The 18,136-nt window shown below is 42.5% G+C and overlaps 1 protein-coding gene and 1 pseudogene across 1 annotated transcript in view; one reads left to right on the forward strand and one right to left on the reverse strand.

Moving 5' to 3' along the window:
• Nucleotides 1-18,136, forward strand: part of Ppp1r14c (protein phosphatase 1 regulatory inhibitor subunit 14C) — a 92,504-nt gene that overhangs the window by 54,619 nt on the left and 19,749 nt on the right. The window contains exons 2-3 of the mRNA XM_028764388.1: nt 1,348-1,431; nt 3,477-3,509. Of these exons, the coding sequence (XP_028620221.1) occupies nt 1,348-1,431; nt 3,477-3,509 (117 nt within the window). The remainder of the gene's footprint in view (nt 1-1,347; nt 1,432-3,476; nt 3,510-18,136) is intronic.
• LOC114618608 lies at nt 6,529-7,166 on the reverse strand (annotated as a pseudogene).

Below are 18,136 nucleotides of genomic sequence, written 5' to 3' on the forward strand. Positions count from 1 at the left end.
ACAACTCTCCTCTGCCAGCATTCATTTCTGCCATGATTTCAAATACATCCAAAATCAGATTGTTGGAGATGTTCAGAACGGCAGGAGATTCAGAATGTCAGCATGCCCCCTTACAGGGGATTCAAGACCAGGTAGTTAATTTACATAGAGCAGCTAAGGCCACATGAAGCTTTCCTTCTAGCTACTGCTGATACCCTTCCGCTCTCTCTGGGGCTGAGCTGAATCAGACAGCTGAACTCATGGGACAGGATGAAGCACAAAGTTGCAGACCTCTCTCGAAGCCTGGTTTATTTTTATATTTGAAGACATAAAGGAGAGACTCAAGTGGCAGAACAGAGGGCTACTGAGTGCTGGATATTCCGTTTCCAAACCAGTGAGGTCTTGCACCTGTCTTACCTCCATTTCTGGACTGGATGTCTTTGGTTGCTTAACCCAAATTGGATGAAATAATATCAGATGTCTACTTAAATGTGTTTTTACCTGGGGCTTAGTGGTTTTACCTAGAAACTGCTTTGAAAATATTTTTATTATTTCTTAGAGAATTTCATACAACATAGCACGACTATGTTCACTCCCATCTCTCCCTGCCCACACTCCTCAGCCCCACCCCTTTTCCCAACCCTCTTGTCCTCTTGCTACTGGGTTTTAGAAGAGACTATCCTGTTATGGCTGTCTCCCAGCTCCTCTCCCACCCTCCCCTTCCTGTCATCATTGTCCTAAACTCTTCCATGGCAGCAAGCAAGACCAGCAACATCCAGGATTCTACCCTTCCTCGGCCCGCACTCGTTCAGAGGGAACACGGGGTTCTCTTGTGGAAAGAGCATCTTTCTTAGAACTCCCTTGGACCTTAGATTACACATCTTCCAGGAGTCAGTGTGATTAGGTGATGCTTCTGACCCCAAACCCTGTGGTGACATCAGGTTTTCTACAGACCAGAGGCTGTGAAGAGAGATGTGGCCCACAGTAAAGACTGGTGTGGTCACCGAGAGAAGAGTAGATGTGGATCACAAACTGTAATTCCCACTTTTTCTGAACTCTAACAATCTACCATGATCTACTCGTAGGTGTGATAACTGTTAGGAACAGAATGCCATGCTCCTGTGCCTTTGTTTCCTCTTGTCCCTCTTTCTTTCTCCCCTTCCTTCCCATACCTCATTTCTACTCCCATTTCTTCACCCTCCTTCTCCATTCCCTCACTCCAGTCCTCTAGGCTTGCTTTTCTCTTCTTATCCGCCATTGCCCCGCTTCTGGATGGATAATGGAGTCTTGTATTTAACTCGATTGGGTTAGCACACTGTACTTAGTTTTTCCCTACACTAAAACTTCCATTCACATTTGCTCCCCCAGGAAGAAGAAATGCCAGACGTAGAAATTGACATTGATGATCTCCTTGATGCCGACAGCGAGGAGGAAAGAGCTTCGAAATTACAGGTAAACAACTTTCAAAATCTAAGATGTCCTGACCATGGATGTTTGAGTCCACTTGGGTCTCCAAAGCTAGGGCATCGAATGATGCTGTTTGGGGGAGCACTGGCAGTTCCCAGGATTTGCACAATGGCATTTAACAGTAGAGAAAGCATTGGTGCTAGCGTCTGCTGCAAGCCTGATAACAGCTGTTGACAAAAGTTTTCCAGGGACTTCTGGGACCGTGCTCCCAATCCTTATTGTCTTGGGAGGCAGAGTCGGTTCCATCTTGAAAGGTCAATCACCAGGGATGGCAGCTGTGCCATACAGGCACGTGATAAGGAGAGGGACTAACCTAGACCTGGAAATATCCAAGCCCTGAGCTCTCGTCCTGCAACTGTGGATTAAACCATTTATGACAGTAATCTCTAGAATTAGATTGCTTGGAATGTGATTGTGTTTAATAAAATACATTTTATTAGGTACTCACATGGTTATATTTTGCCAGAATGGTGGGGATCAAGGTGGCTAATGTTTCTTAGTAGACAGCAGTACAACCCAGATTTTCCCATAGGAGGTCATGTCTCAGTCTTTTCTGGGCAGTTTTGAAAACTAATTAACCTGTAACATGCCATTGTTCTTAAGGTCCACTTGTAATTACTCTTAGTGGTTGTTGACTATCCCCAGTGGCACATTATGGCTGGAGCCAATCAAAATGCACATTTTACCTCATTGATGTGATTAATGTGTTCATAATTACAAGTGCCCCGAGAGTGCCCAGAAGCCTCAGTTCTAATGATTATTCCTTGTGTGTAGATTTCACTGAGAGACAATAGTTTTTTGATGTTTTGTTTTGTTTTTCAAGACAGGATTTCTTTGTGTAGCCTTGGCTATCCTGGAACTCACTTTGTAAACCAAGCTGGCCTCAAACTCACAAAGATCTGCCTACTTCTGCCTCCTAAGAACTGGAATTAAAGGCATGTGCCACCACACCTGGCCCTATAACAATATTTTTTTTTTATTTTTTACAAAAAGATAATGCAGACATCAGTTCTATAGAAAATAAAATGGCATTTAAAAAGTCAGTTAAGAACTTTTATTTGTCCTCTGAGTCCCCGTCCTGCTTGGTTCCCATGTGAGTGAGAAGAAAATCAAACCATCTACGGCTGAATCATGGCCAGAGCCCCCTCTCCATGTCCAGGATGGTGGCCACCATCTTACACAGGCAGGGTCTCAGCTTTAAGTATGTCCAGTTTAACGTGAGCCAGATAGGCAATCCAAAGGGAAGGGTGTGAGTGTGCACATGTATGTGCAGAAAGAGGGAAAATACCATCCTTTAAAGCAAGCTCTGATCAGTGAGACATTTATAATTTAGTGAGGGTTATATTTGATTTTCAAAGCTTTGATAACACAAAAGCAAGTCCTTTGTTTTTCAAAACTCTATGCAGTTTGTATATGTATGCATGTGTATGTGTATATATCTGTATATGTATATCCATGTGCATATACGTATGTATATGTGTATATGTATGTATGTATGTATGTATGTATGTATGTATGTATACCCATACTAAAAAACAAAACATGGCTACATATGAATGGCATTTTTATATCTTAGCTAACCAACTGGATCTCTAAAGAGAATTTATTTAGAATAATATTCCTAGATATGTATCTATTGATTTCTACGTTCAATGAAATAAAATGTGACTGTAGGTAGTCAGTAGTAATCCTTGAAAGACTGTTGTAAAATAATGATTAAAAGATGGAATGAAGGGGCGGGGGAGAAGGCTCAGCAGTTCAGAGCACTTGCTGCTCTCCCAGGGAACTAGAGTTCAGTTCTGAGCACCCACGTTGGTGGCTCACAACTGCCCATAACCCCAGTTCCATGGGAGAGCGAACATCCTCCCCTGACTTCCATGGATCCTGCATTCATGTGTACATAACACACACACACACACACACACACACTTTAAGATAAAATAATTTAAATTAAGAAGAAATGACTTTTTATTTCACCATTAAGATAATGAATTTTAAAAAATCCTGACTTTCTGTGTATTTAATTCTAGGAAGCTCTCGTAGACTGCTATAAACCAACAGAGGTAAGCAAATTATTCTACCTGAGTGCAGTGTTGGAATTGGGTCTCTGTCAGATCAATGTGCCTGTTTTGAAAGCTAAGCTACAACAAGTGAGTAGAAATGACCAGCGTCCACCCGTGCGCGCCTGTGCTGCTCACAGTGCTAGCTTCATTATTCTAAGCCGAAGCCTGTTTGGTTCAGGAAGATGTTATTGGCGCAGGGTGTGATTATGTTTTAGAGAAAATCTTCATGTCAGAGAAGATTGTGAGGAGGTGCAGTGTCATTATAGATGGAGAATACAGCTTATGGCTTTATGGGTATACATTTTAAAAAATGCTTCAAATCAGGGCTGGTGAGGTGGCTCAGGGATTAAGAGCACTGGCTGCTTTTCCAGAGGACCTGGGTTAGCTTTCTTGCAGCCACACAGCGATTCACAATCATCTGTAACTCCAGTTCCAGGTAATCTAATACCCTATGTTGGCATCTGTGGGTACTAGGCATGCACATGGTATATAGATATATACGCAGGCAAAATACATACCCGTAAATTACCTTTATTAGGAGAGAACAGTAGATATTGCTGATTAGATCAAAGCATCTGATGTAGAGATTACGGTTTTGATTGGTTATGAAATTATTAGCTTCCCCTACCTCCGCCAAATACTTTGTTCCTGTGGGAAATCAGAGAAGTTGGAAGGCCTGTCAGATGTTTGGAGATCATTTAATGTCAAAGCGATAGTGGTGATTCTTCTGAGTTTTGAAACAGTAAACTCTGGGGAAGAAAATATGTGTTTAAGACTGTGTAAATGTCTGTGTCTAAGATATTTTATGATCATTTGGTTTAAGGGTACAAATCAATCTGAGCTGTGTATTTAAAGCCCCCAGTTTTGATAACATCCTATAGAAATGTAAATGTTTAATTTCACCTATTAAAGTATTAAGGGTGTATTTTTGGTGAATATGACACACACTCATAGTTTTGAAAAACGACCATGTTACACATGTTATAAGGCCAAGAAAGAAAAGCTTGTCTTTCCCCATCCCTCTCTCTAGAGGCATATATATATATGTGTGTGTGTGTGTGTGTGTGTGTGTGTGTGTGTGTGCATATATGCCTCTTTCATTTACTGTTATATTCCTAGATATGTATTTATTGTTTTTGTCAATCTATTGACTTTCTAGGAAAGATGATAGTTCTCTTACTATCTATATAATTTCTTTTTATTCATCCCTTCAGTAAAATTATATAGCAGTATTTTATTAAATCAATATTTGAAGGCTATAATCTCACAATTTAAACAAGGGTCTTCACTACAAAGCCAACAGTAAACTAAGGCCATAACTCCTTACGTGCATATGTGCATGCATGCCTGTGCATGTGTGTGCTCGTACATGGGCATGCATGTGCACCTGCATGAATGTGGCCCCCTTTCTTTGTCTATTTTTCACCCATTGTTTTTATTTATTTCTCCCTCAGCGTCTGAATCTCTGGCTTTCTTCTTATCTAGAAATGAACTTTTAGATCGAACCTTGAAGCTCATCCTCAGTTTGTTTTCCATGCCCCTCACCTCATACCCAGCTTTCCCAAAGACTTCCTGGACTGGAGTCTTCTAGCACTTTCATTGACATCTTAAAGGGTTATCTGTCTCATATCTAACATCTCAGACTTCTTTCTGATCAGGTTTCCATTTGTTTTACTATTTTCCCCATTTCAGTAGTCAATGTTATTCTCCTTGAGGATTTTAATCAGGTGTTTTATTTTTTAACATTATTCTGTTTATTCTTGGGTCTTATTCAGGGGTGAGCAGGTTGCCAGTCAGACTTCTTAATGCTGTTTTATGTGGCATGAGATAAGTGCAGTATAACCATGAGGAACATAATACTGTCGGTTCCTTAAGATTACATTACAGTGAGCTGTCACCTCTGTTGCTATAAAATCTCACATACGTTCCTGAGAATAGAGCCCAGACTTTAAATGATGCATGGTTACTTTCTTTCTTTGTTCCCTTGGGAAGATTGACATTGTGTCAAAGTGATTGTTCTAACCCCTGGTTGGAAGGTTGCCAGCTTGAATTCAGGCTTTCTGGCGGCAGAAGGATGCAAGAGAGCCTCCTCCTTAGCTGTTCGGGGAATAGAGCCTCTTTATCTACAGAGTGTTGGGGGATGGATATAAATTAGAACATTCTTTTTTTTAAGATATGACTTTTTATTACATATCATAATGACATGTATTTTTCAAATATATTATTTATTTTATAATGAGCATTACCTATATTAAAATGGCAATGTTTTCAATACACATAGTATCATATTATGTAATACACATTACACACATCATATAACGATTATACATATATCACGTTACAAAGCACTTTTTTTACTGTTTTAAGACAGTCTCATGTAGCCCAGGCTGGCCTTGAACTTGCTACTTAGTGGAGGGTAGCCTTGAACTATTTATCGTCTTGCCTCTACCTCCCATGAATTATACCTTACAGAAAAGCATTCTGTTACTTTCACCATCCTGAGATTAAATTCACAGGTAAATCAACACACATACACTCATAATAACTACAAAAAATAATATGTTAACCTTACTTTTTATATATTATGTAAAACTATATGCTACCATACCCAACATAAGGGAAATAAAAGTACTTTCTGATACAGTAACATTTATTTCAAAGAGAAAACACTGGGGTGTGGTTATACTGGAAGAAATGAACAAACTAGACGATTTTATATATACACTTGTGATGAATAATACGACTTGTTATTTACTCTGTATTAGATCTTGCTTTAAGCATTGCAAATATCTCAACTCTTAATCCTCTTCAGAACCCACTAGGGAAAAGTCTCATCCCCTCTTTCCAGATGAAAAAAAAAATGAAACCTGGAGTGACTGGGTGCCTTACCAAGGATCCCACAGTCCCATGCCCTTATTTAACACTTGTAGGTACTCAATAGTATTTATCACGTAAACAAATAAACGAAAGTGTAATCTCTCAGGGTCCTCCAATCCTTCTGTCACTGGCCCCCTGGCCTTTCACCTACGACATCCCTACCTGGGACCCTGGGGGGTTAGTAGCTCATTCACAGAGAGATTTGAGGGAGCCTCCTGCTGCCTGGAGCCTCCAGACAAATCCTGGATGCTGTGGTAGAACTGTCGGTGGTTGGTACTCATGTCAACGCAGACGGTAGGGACCTTGGAGGAACAATGCTGGTAGAACTTGTAGCCACAGGTCTGGCAGCGAAATCCATGGAACAGAAACTTAAGGCAGAAGTCACAGAAGGCCAGGCTGAAGAATGTCTTCAGTACAAAATTGGGCATGGTCAGTGGCACATCTTCCAGGACCTCCACAATGAGCTCTTCACCATCCAAAAGCGCAATGGCTGTGTCCCAGGCAGTGACTGTCTTTCTTCCTTTGATGAGTCTGTAGATCATGCAGCAGTCCTGGTTGAGACCCTGCACCTTGAGGGCCTTGTCCAAAGTGTCATAGACACTCATGCCTTCCCGGACAGTCACCACCGTGCATTGCTTGTTAGGCAGGTACACTTTGACAGTGCCAACTGCCCAAGATGGCTCAGCCCCACTAACACGAGGGCCTCGTGGTGGTTCCATGTTGCCTAAGATTTTTTTCAAGATGGGCTGAGGTAGGAATGAGCAGCTACCATAGGCCTCCTGTCACACTGCTACCACCACCACTGCCTCCATCTTGGGCTTGTCCAAATTAGAATATTCTAATATGTGAAGAACAGTTTAAAGTTGATATGTCGGGTTGGACAAGATTCCTAGGGATGTAGATCAGAAAAATGAGGGCTGGACACGGAGCTCAGTGTGGAGTGCTTGCCTAGAATGCAAACGGTTGTCACCTTATTTCTCCATCCTGCCTAGTGTCCCCCTGGGGGCAGTGGGTGAGAAGGTGCAGAATCAACAGCACAGATTCTGGGAGCAGGTGAGAAGGCAGCAGCAAGCTCCTTTATTAATTCTTGGGAAGCATCCTTTATACCCTCCACCCTCATCCTATTGGTCCTAAGCAAGCATGTCCTCCAAGTGGCAGTTCCTGATTGGCTGTCATTGTCACCAATCTGTAGGCTCTCAAGCAGGCTTCAGTTTGTCCTTCCTGTGGAAGTTGTCTCTGTGGCTACAGGAGTGTGGGGATGGAGAGGAAACTTGGTGTTCACCAACTTATCAGGATGGCTACCTCCCTAGCAGCAGCCCTTCCTGTTTCTCCTCCACAGGGTACTCCATCCCAGTACTAAGGGAATTAAAAAGCAAGAGATTATGCAGATGGGTAACCTGCAATGTGAAGAAGCATGGATTGCTGTTGAAAAGAACCAGATTGATAGGTGCAGAATGTCACTTCTTAGATACCCACTCTGTTTGTGTTCAGTTCCCCTCTTAGGTAGATAGTTATTTAGGTGACAAGGCTTAGACTGTCAGATTTATACTTTGATCAGCCCCATAGACCAATCAAGCCCCTCTTTGTGCCCCCTGCTTTTTACCATATCTAGGGATCAAAATCTTACGGTGATTCACAGCTATGCAGGTAAATGAATGTGGAGGGTCCTGATCCTGCAGGAAAACTCATCTAATTTATTTTGAGTGTGTGCATTTCTGTATGTCTGTTTGTGTGTGTGTGTGTGTGTGTGTAAGCACTGTGGCTACATCAAGGCTAGGGGTCAACCTTGCCTGTCATTCCCCGGGTGCTGTCCATCTTGGCCTGGTTTTGTGGTTTGTTGAGAGAGGATCTCTCACTGTCCTGGGGCTCTCCATGTGGTCTAGGTAGGCTAGGCTAGGTAGCCAGCCTTAGGGGACCCTCCAGGCTTCTGCCTGTCCTATGCTGGGATTACTACCACACCTGGTTGGGGTTGAATTTAGCTCTTCATGTTCTCACAGCGAACTCTTTGCCAACTGGCTTATCCAGTGTCAGCCTCTGGTCCAATGGTCAGTCCTCTGATCCATTGGCTTAGGAGATTTAAAAAAGGTAACCACTCTTTGACTATTTTGAAAGGAGGGAAACGAGCTGGAGTTTCCCAGTGAGCATCTCTGGATTCTCTTTTTAGCTCACGGTTTCTAGGAATGGGAGAGCTGCCAAGTGAGGGAGCCTGATCAGGTTCGTTTATCTTAAAGGATGCTTTGAGAAAGGCAGAGGGCTTTGCCTTTTAGTATATACTTGTAAGACACAGCTGTGTGACACCTGGACTAGAAAGAAACACGCTGACTTCGAATCGTTCAGAGTTAAGTAGCTCACATTGTATCAACCTATATTGCCCTGTTTGACCCACAGCTGTCAGGTGAAGAGTTTGAGTAACCTGTCTACAGAGTCAGAGAAGTAATCCAGAGAGCCAGTACTTGACTCTCAGCTCTAACACTGGGGCTTGTGCTCTGTAGTGCTATCCTGCCTGTCCTCATGAGTACCTTGTCTCAGAACTCTAAAGGATTCTGTCTGGTCTGAACTAGATGCTAAATAGTTAAGTATCCCTCCTTTGAAAGCAGCCTTGTCTGGAGGTGCTGTATTTGATTGAAGTTACACAATCAGTACAGGTACAGCTTGTGTACCTTATACACAAACATGCCACTTGGAAGTTTAGAATGTAAACAAGGCAGATTTGATGATGGAGATAGTTGTTTATATCCCCTTGCAACAGAGGGAGAAGGGACGGTGGGAAGGAGAATGAGTTTTGAGTTGAGTCTTTGGGGTAGAACCAGCTGGTGCTATATAAGTTTTAATCAGGCTCTCAACCTCTCTGAGCCTTCATTTCCTCTTGTTATAGAGGCTCCTGTAAATAGAAGTACTCATAACTGTCCCCCAGTAATTCAGTAAGGGTTATTTACAGTGAGAATTTTAATGGTAGTAATGACAATAGCTAATTGATTTATATGCTGGGAATCAATTATGTACTGAATATTTCTTTATTAATATATTAAACATTTATTAAATCACTCACAGCTTAGTACTTTACACAGACTTAGACTTCCAGAGCAGTTTTAGATTCACAGTGTAATAGACCAGAGAGTATAAACATTTCCCGTCTATATCCCCAGCTTCCTCCATTTGCAGCACCCCCCACAGAGTGGCACATTTGTAAGTCCTGATGAATCCATGTTGACATGGTAATCACCCCTGTCCATAGTCTACATTACGGTTCACACTTCTTCCTGTACCTTCTGTGGGTTTTGAGAAAAATTGGTGTGTGTTCATCATAACTGTCCTACAGAGTAGCTTCGCTGCCCCGCATTCTGCCCTCCTGTCCCTTTCTTCCTTGCAGGCCCACACAACACTGGTCTTTGCTGTCTCTATGATTTCCTCCTGTTGGCATCCAGCTGGAGTCTTGCAAGATGTCACCCCCACAGACTGACTTCTTCATACTCAGCCATTTTCGTCTTCTCAATGGCTTTCTGTGACTTGACAGCTCACTCCATTTTAGTTCTAGATGATAGCCCCAGGTCATACCTGATGCTCACACATTAATGGATGTCTTTACTGACTTCAAATATTGGCAGTGCTGCTCTGAATACTCTTGTGAAGGTGTTTGTAATGATAATTTTCCATGTCTTTGGGGTAAATTCCAAAGCACATGTATTGCATCTTAAGACTATATTTGGATTTGTGGGAACCTACCAAAGCCTTTTGAGGTAGCCAGATGGTTTTCTGTTCTCATCAGGAAAGAATGTTCCTCCTGCCCCAAATCCTCCACAACACTTGGTATTGTTAATGTTCTCGATTTTTAGCCATTCTGAGAGGTGCATAGTGATATTTCTTTGTTTTAATCTAAATTTTCCTGTGACATGTCATATGGAACACTAACTTGTTTATACATTTGCTAACTATATATTTCCTTAGAGAGATATCTAATGAGGTCTCTGGTTCAAATTTTTAAAACTAGGTTTTTCTTGGTTTTTGTTTTGCTGCTGTTGGCTATCAAGATGTCTTTATTTTTTTATCTTATGTGTCTGAGAATTTCGTCTGCTTGCATTTAAGTTTATTGCGTTCATATTGTGCCTACAGAAACTAAAAGAGGATTTCAGAGTCCCTGGAACTAGCATTACAGGCAGCTGTGAGCCACTATGTGAGGTGCTGGACACAAGACCCAGGTCCCCTGTTACAGCAGCAATTGTCCTTAACCACTGAGCTGTCTCTCCAGCTCCTGCTGTTGAATTTTAAAAATTCTTCAAGACTAGGGATAGAGATCATTGGTAGAATAGTTGTGTTTTATACACAAAGGGGAGGGTGGGAAACAGATAGTTTATCTTGGCCTCCAGGCTTTTATCAATGGTATATCTTTGGAAAGTCTTCTTTTCCACTCTGTTTTTTTCTCTTTGGAGTGTCTTTTATAGAATAGTTTATTTAGCAAAGTTCAGCTTATGAATACTCTCTTGCATGGACTTTTTTCTTTGCTTTTGTTGATGCTCCCAACACTCATCACTGTGGACAGCCACTGCTGTTTTCTCCTGCGATTCACTTCTTACTGGACAGTTATTGTTTTACATTTAGGTCTATACTTGTCCGTCTGAGTTACTTTTTGAGGAGAGTGAAGAATTGTCTCTACAGCATTTGGTTTTATCTTGAATGTGCGTGTCCTGTCTGTGTCAGCACCAGTTGTTTGAAAGTTTTTTCTTGCCCCACTCTATTGCCTTTGGTCCTTTATCAAAGATCAGTTGATTACATTTCTATGGGTCTATTTCTGGGCTATCTATTCTGGGTCATAGCTGGGTTTCTCTTTCTCTCATAGTACCACAGAGTCTCAATTACTTGAGCCTTGCAGTACATCTTGAAGATAGATAGCATCCTCTCTTTAGTGACTTTCTTCTATTGGTGCTGTGATAACAGTTGTCAGTCATGTGCCTTTGCACTTTAGAATCAGTTAACAATAACCACAAAAGAACTAACTGGGTGTTGTGAGTGTGATTACATTCAATCTGGAGGTCAAGTTGGAAGGAGACAACGTATTTGACAACAGTATATCTTCTTACCAATAAATCTGGAATGCCTCCCTGTCTTAGTGTCTTTCCCTATTGCTGTGATAAAGTACTCTGACAAAACCAAATTAAGACCAGAAGGGTTTATCTTAGCTTACAATTCAGGTACTGTCCAGTATGACAGGGAAATCAAGGCAGTGGATGCTTGAAGCAGCTGGTTATGTCATATCCACGGCAAAAACAGAAAGCAAGATGAATGTCAATGCTCAGATCTCCCCACAGCTCTCCATTTTTATATGGTCAAGGACCCTACCAAAAGAATAGTAGAAGGGGGGACTGGCACATGAGGTTGCCCAGGTTCTTCACACATGTCAGCGAACAGGCATGGCCATATTCACACACACACACACACACACACACACACACACACACACACGGAGAGAGTGCAAGATGGGGGGGAGTTGAGATGTCCTTATGAGTAGATGCCATTTTGGATATAGTTGATATAAAACAGGTCTGTTTTAAGGAAATGAAGAAAGAGGACATTGTCACACCATGCAAGTAGAACAGGGTAATTCTGTTTCTGGTTACTCGGGGGTGAGTAGTTAGTATGTCAACCTGCTGGCGTTGGCAAGATTAAAGAGATGTTTAAGCAGCTACAACCAAGTGAAGTTGAGGTTCTTTTCTTGTTTTTCAGTCCCTTGCTTGATTTTCAAGTCTTAGGATCATGTAGGTGTGCCTCCATTATGTAGGAGTAAGGGAGAGAAAATGTGTTTGATATCTATAGGACGCGTCTGTCTTCTGGACTGCAGGGAGTGGCAAAAACAAGACCGGGCTGTTCTGAAGGTGCCCATGTCACTGCTGAGGGTAAACATTGAGTTTTTCTTCCAGTACTTTAGTGTCATTTGCTCTCCCAGTGGGTGCACTACAAACTTGCCTTTGACCAATCAGAGCCCATCAGTTGCTATGGAGCCAGAGGTCCCCAGGATGATTCAGAGGCAGTGATAGCAAGAAGCATTTCCACGTCCCAGTTATCTGTGGGGTCATAGAAATGTCAGGGCCATTTCTATGTGGTAAACGTGCTATGGTTTAGAAGTAGAAACCATCTGATGCTTTCTGGAAGACAGTCCACTCTGATGCCATACCTCCACCACACCCCCACCCCAGTCCTGCCCAAAGGAAGGCAGATTCTGCTTGTTTGGGCCTTGTGTCTTGATATTACTTTTCTAAAGGGCTGTGGTTAGCCTGTCATGTTCATATCTTGTTTATGCTGGCATGGACTGACTCACAGCCTTCCTTTAACTGGCTAGGATGGAGAGATCATCTGAACAGAGTACTGACAGAACCGGAAGCTGTGTGGGTGTCTGGAGGAGGCACATCCATTGCTTTACCACAACCCCTCATTCACTTGCTCAACTGATGGTTGCAGACAGTAACCTAAAGACAAGTGACGTAGCAGTGAATGCTCACTGCTAGTTAAAAGGCAATCTCTTGTGAAGGGAACTTGGGCAGGGATTTAAATGCTCAAAGGAATATCAGAATAGGAAAACAGGTCATCACTTCCTTCTGTCAGCTCACCAGCTGCTGTAAGTCAGTAGCCAAAGTGGTTGTCAGGGCGTGGCTTAGAGGAGTTGTTCCAACAAGGGCCAATCAGGTTGCTCAGCTTACCAACTCTGAATTCTCAAGCAGGAATCCCTGTGTTATGCCTCTGTTAGGCCCTTCCCATCTGGCTATGAGACTTCTTCTAAAGAGACGTCAGTCTGGGTCTGCAAGAGGAACAGATTTTGACCAAGTGAGAGACTCTGCACTCCTCAAACAGATCCTCAGACAACTTCTTGCATATCACTAGTTAATTAAATAATGTTCCCTAAAGAAAAGTCACCATAAAAATGCGTATACAGACACAAGGGAAAGAAACGCTGCCACTCTCAGAAAGATACTTTCAAATAGAGACAGAATTGGACACTTTCAAAACAAAACAAAACCAGAGTTATAGGGCACTCCGTTCCAGCGCTGTGGCCATTAGTGTGAAAGCCATGAAATTCTGTAGAATAACAGGCAATGAATTCTAAAGGATTAGGCTAGTAGTGAGATATCCACGAGGCTTTATCAGGTAGCTTAAAAGATCTTAGTTCCTGAGTGCCCTGACTGTTAACTGCACGTTTTCATTCCTACGCCCTTGCATCTTTACATTCTGCCCCCTTTTTTGCTTTTTCAAGACCAGATTTTTCTGTGTAAGAGCCCTGGCTGTCCTGGAACTCGCTCTATAGACCAGGCTAGCCTTGAACTCACAGAAATCTTCCTGCCTCTGCCTCCCAAGTGCTAGGATTAAAGGCATATGCCAGCACTATTGCCACAGCCGCCTGGGATTTTGTTTTGTTTTGAGGTTTTATATAGGCCAGGCTATTCTCAAATTCACTACATAGCTGAGGATGAGCTTGACCTTCTGATTCTGCTGCCCCTACCAGCTGAGGACTAGGGTTATAGGTATGCAGTGGGCTGATCTTGTGTGGTGGTGAGATTGACTCTAGGTCTGAAGTTTTCTAGGCAAGCATTATGCCCACTGAGCTACATCCCCAGCCTTCTCCTATTCTTTATGGCCCAGGCCTCCCTGCCCAGTGTGTGTTGGAGCTGACATTTAAAAGAAAGCCCATGCTTTCTCTCCCCCTTGCTGCTTTACTCTGGACTCCTGTGAGGAACACCAGCTTCCTGCTGGTGTATGTATGAAGCCCATTAAGGTCGCCTTTACAACCTAGAAGTATTCCCTGACAGTAGTTATAGAACAAAAGTCTGTGTCCATTTCCTGTTTGGTCAAGATTCAGCATTTTGCAAAGTTACCGAACAGTTCATAAGTCTGTCCCCACTGCAAAACCAATCGCAGGTTTAGGGGTGCCTCAGGTGAGCTTTGCATTTCGTGATTTACTAGAGGAGCCCACAGAGTAATTGAAATCAGTTTCATTTCTTGTTCTGATTTATCTGATAAAGATAACATTAAAATCATAGTCCAGAAGAGATACCAGGAATCAAATATAGGGTCATCCTGAACACGCCTGGCTTCTAGTTTTCTCCTCCTAATAGAAAGAACAGTTAATTTTGTCAGCAATGGTGTGTGACATCATGTGTGGAGTGGCAACTGTGAGGCTTGTCTGAGCTTAGGTGGCCAGAGTTGGTCTGGGGGCTCCAACATTTTGACACGATTGACCATCGGGATAGCTGACCTCAGTCCTCAGATGTTATTCATGAACTAAAAACCCTCATCTTATTAGATTATCTTGGCCCAACGCAAATCAGAAGGCTTTTTGAGGAAGATCTCCTAAGGGAGGTGAACTGTCAGGAGGTGAGGTCAGGGGATGAACCTGTTCTCTGACGCATTTTCTTAGATCTCAGGTGAGCACAAGGCAGTGACAGTTGTGGTGGTGGTGATGATGACATCAGTGATTGACGATTATGATGACATCAGTGATTGACGATTATGATGATGTCAGTGATTGATGATGATGATGTCAGTGATTGATGATGAAGTCAGTGATTGGTGGAGATGATGACGTCAGTGATTGATGATGATGATAGTGATGGTGATGATGATGATGATAATGATGACAGTAACAAAAGGAAAGAGAAGATGCCTTCATCCACATCTTGCTTGTGGATACTTGCCACCCCCAGTTAATGATGTTACTTTTATAAAGTTCACCCTTAATTTTCTTTGTACTGGGAGTGAGACTGACTGGGGGCCTTGCTCTTGTGAGGCCAGCACTCTATCATGGAGGTATATCCCTAGCCCTAAAGCATAGCCTATAAAGAGCACTGGGCCCAGTCGACATACTCTAATGATTGATGGTGACTTTATGGACTCTTACTAATTTTAAAATGATCACACTTACCTTAACCCAGCCCCACTTCTCTCTGTGTAATTAGAATTACATGGGCATAAACAAATAGGGATTAAAGGCTATTGAACAGGTGACATTTGAGATTTCTATGTCTTTAGCAAAGAGGGTCAGGATGAAAAGAGGTATATGAAGCCTGATCATAAAGTTACAGCATTGACTTCACTTTGTGACCTAGACTCCTTCTTATGTCATGGTGATTAGTCTCAACTTGAAAGCCATTTACAGTGAGAAGAAATCCTGAGGATTGTATAAACTGAATCCTTTCTTAGAACAGTGGTATGTTCCTATAGTATCTGTGCTGGGCCATGAGCTACAGAAGTAGACTTATCCTGTAACCATCATTCTTGATAAGCAGCCTGTGTAAACCACTCACAACCTCTCTTCTTTTTTTATCCTTAAAGGAATCTCTAACCTAAGGGGACACATTCTGGATTCCATGGGTACCTGTGCTTCCTAAATTGCAGTTCCAGGACCCCAGATAAAATCCTCATTTGCTCCATGGGCTATCTGGGCAAATATTAAGATATGATAAATATTCTGGGAGCGAAATTACTTTAATCTCCTTAGTGATTAGAAAGTGGGAGTTTATAATTTCATTTTTTTCTGTCCTGTTGATTGCTTTCCATGATTGGAATATTTATGTGAACTTCACTTCATATTGCTCAAATTTTGGTGGAAAGATGCCAGTAAATCCATTACTAAGTGAAGAAAGAGTTATACATTCTAAGGTTGACAATGTGGACTATCACTAACCCCCTTTGCTTTATGCAGACATGGGTGGGTTTTGTGTAAGAAACAAATTCATCTAGAAGCAGAAGTTGAATTTTAGATTAAGGAGACTGTAATCACAGCAAAATGAATTAATTTTAAAGGTAGACAGGAGTCAAATAGAGAACATAGTTTCATGGCTTCAAGAGGAAAATCAAAACTGCACTGTGATTAAGGCTTTCAGGAATTTCTATTGGCAGAAGTCATTTGACAGTACCCACAAGACCTCACCTGAAGCAGATGCCATGAACTGCTTTTCAGATAATGAAAAACAGAATCAATTCTGGTAGACCCTGCCAGCTGATGGATCGAACTGTAATCCTCCTCAGCCCCTAGACGAAGTGAATATTGGCTCTTTCGTCGAGGAGTGTGCCTAAATGGGCCTTGCTGTAGGGCTGTTATAGTTGGGAGTATATCCCAGCATCCCCTGGGCTGAGCACATCTGGATGTGTTATGGTGATTCACTGTTTCCCACCTGGTCTTCTGGGCAATTCGCACAGTCAAAGGTAATAAGATTTTGATGGGATTTTTTTTTGATAATATCTAACTAGTTCTCCAGGTGACAAAGTTTTGCTATTTTAAACAGTTTTCAGGTGTTAGAATCACCTGTCTGAAGAGGAGAGTCCTATGGCATGTAGTTTTTGCTACCCCACTTTAAGATCCAAGCAGACCACACTGCTAGTCCCTGCCCAGAGAATATTGGATCCACAGATGAAAAACACAGACACACACACAGCTCAATTTCAACCTGCCTTATTGGCTCAGTTGCTGGGTGCTTCTAATCTCCTGTGGCTAGCATGCCCTTCCCAATACTCTTAGCTCAGCACCTCTTAATTTGCCCTTAGCTTAGTGTCCTGGTTACCTGCTTCCTCCAGTTAGTTGTGTTTCTAATCTCCTGTCTGGGGAAACACTATGGATGCACTGCCAGAGATCTCACATGGCTGGTCACCTTTTCTCCCTCCAAAGCATGGTGAAATCCCCCTTGCTCTTTCTGCATCTCTTAGGCTACCTGCCGAGACCCAGAAGTCCCACCTCTTTCCTTCCACCCAGCAATTAGCCCCTGGCATCTTTACTGATTGATCAAGAACCAATTGGGAAACAGGACCTTAGCATCAGAAAGACCCACTACAGAGTTCCACCCTCCATTTCTCTCACTTCTAACTTTGGTGAATTAGGAAGTTCTTCTACCATTCATTCAGTTCACACATTTCAGAACTCTCACCTTGGCTGACATTTTAGTTCATTTTCTGTTGCTGGGATACACATCATAGTTGAAAGCAACTTGGAAAGGAAAAAGGCTTATTTTACCTTCTAGGTTGTAGACTGACATGAAAGCAAGCCAGGGCAGAAACTTGAGGTAGGAGCCTGGAGGCAGAAACTGATGAACAAGCATTGTGGAGGATGCATGCTTACTGGCTTGCTTCTCATGGTTTGCTCAGCTTGCTTTCTTATACAACCCATGACCACCTGTCCAGGGGTAGTACCACCCACAATGCGCTGGTCATGTCCATGCCAACCATCTATCAAGAAAATGACCCACAGTCTTACCTACAGACCAAGCTGATGGAAGCATTTTCTCAGTTGAGTTTCATTCTTTCCAGATAGCTCTAATTTTTGTCAAGTTGACAAAAAACTAACCAGCGCAAACTTGCCCTTGGAGTCAGGCGGGTGAACACCTGGAATCCCAGTACTTGAGAGGCTAAAGCTGACGATGGCTGCGTTTAAGTCTAGCCTGGACTACATAGCAAGACCTTGGCTCACAAAGCAAACAAAACAAAAGTAAACAACAATGACAAACAAGCAAACAAAAACTTTAAAGAAATCCTTAGATGTTTAGGAGGTTGACAGTAAACCTGGCCGGGGCAAGTGGAGCCTATCAATGCACAGTTTTAGGGCAATTACTGTTCTTGGAAGCAGAACGAGGAGAACAGCCAGCCATGTGGGCATGGGCAGGTTTGGTGGCCCCTGTGTATCCCACCCTTAAGAATTCTCATCTATTTTTCCTCTCTACTAGCCTCTGCCTCTGCCTCTCTGCCTCTCTGCCTCTCTGCCTCTCTGCCTCTCTGCC

The sequence above is a fragment of the Grammomys surdaster genome, unplaced genomic scaffold (assembly GCF_004785775.1).
Source record: "Grammomys surdaster isolate TR1022 unplaced genomic scaffold, NIH_TR_1.0 143, whole genome shotgun sequence".
Classification (NCBI taxonomy): domain Eukaryota; kingdom Metazoa; phylum Chordata; class Mammalia; order Rodentia; family Muridae; genus Grammomys; species Grammomys surdaster.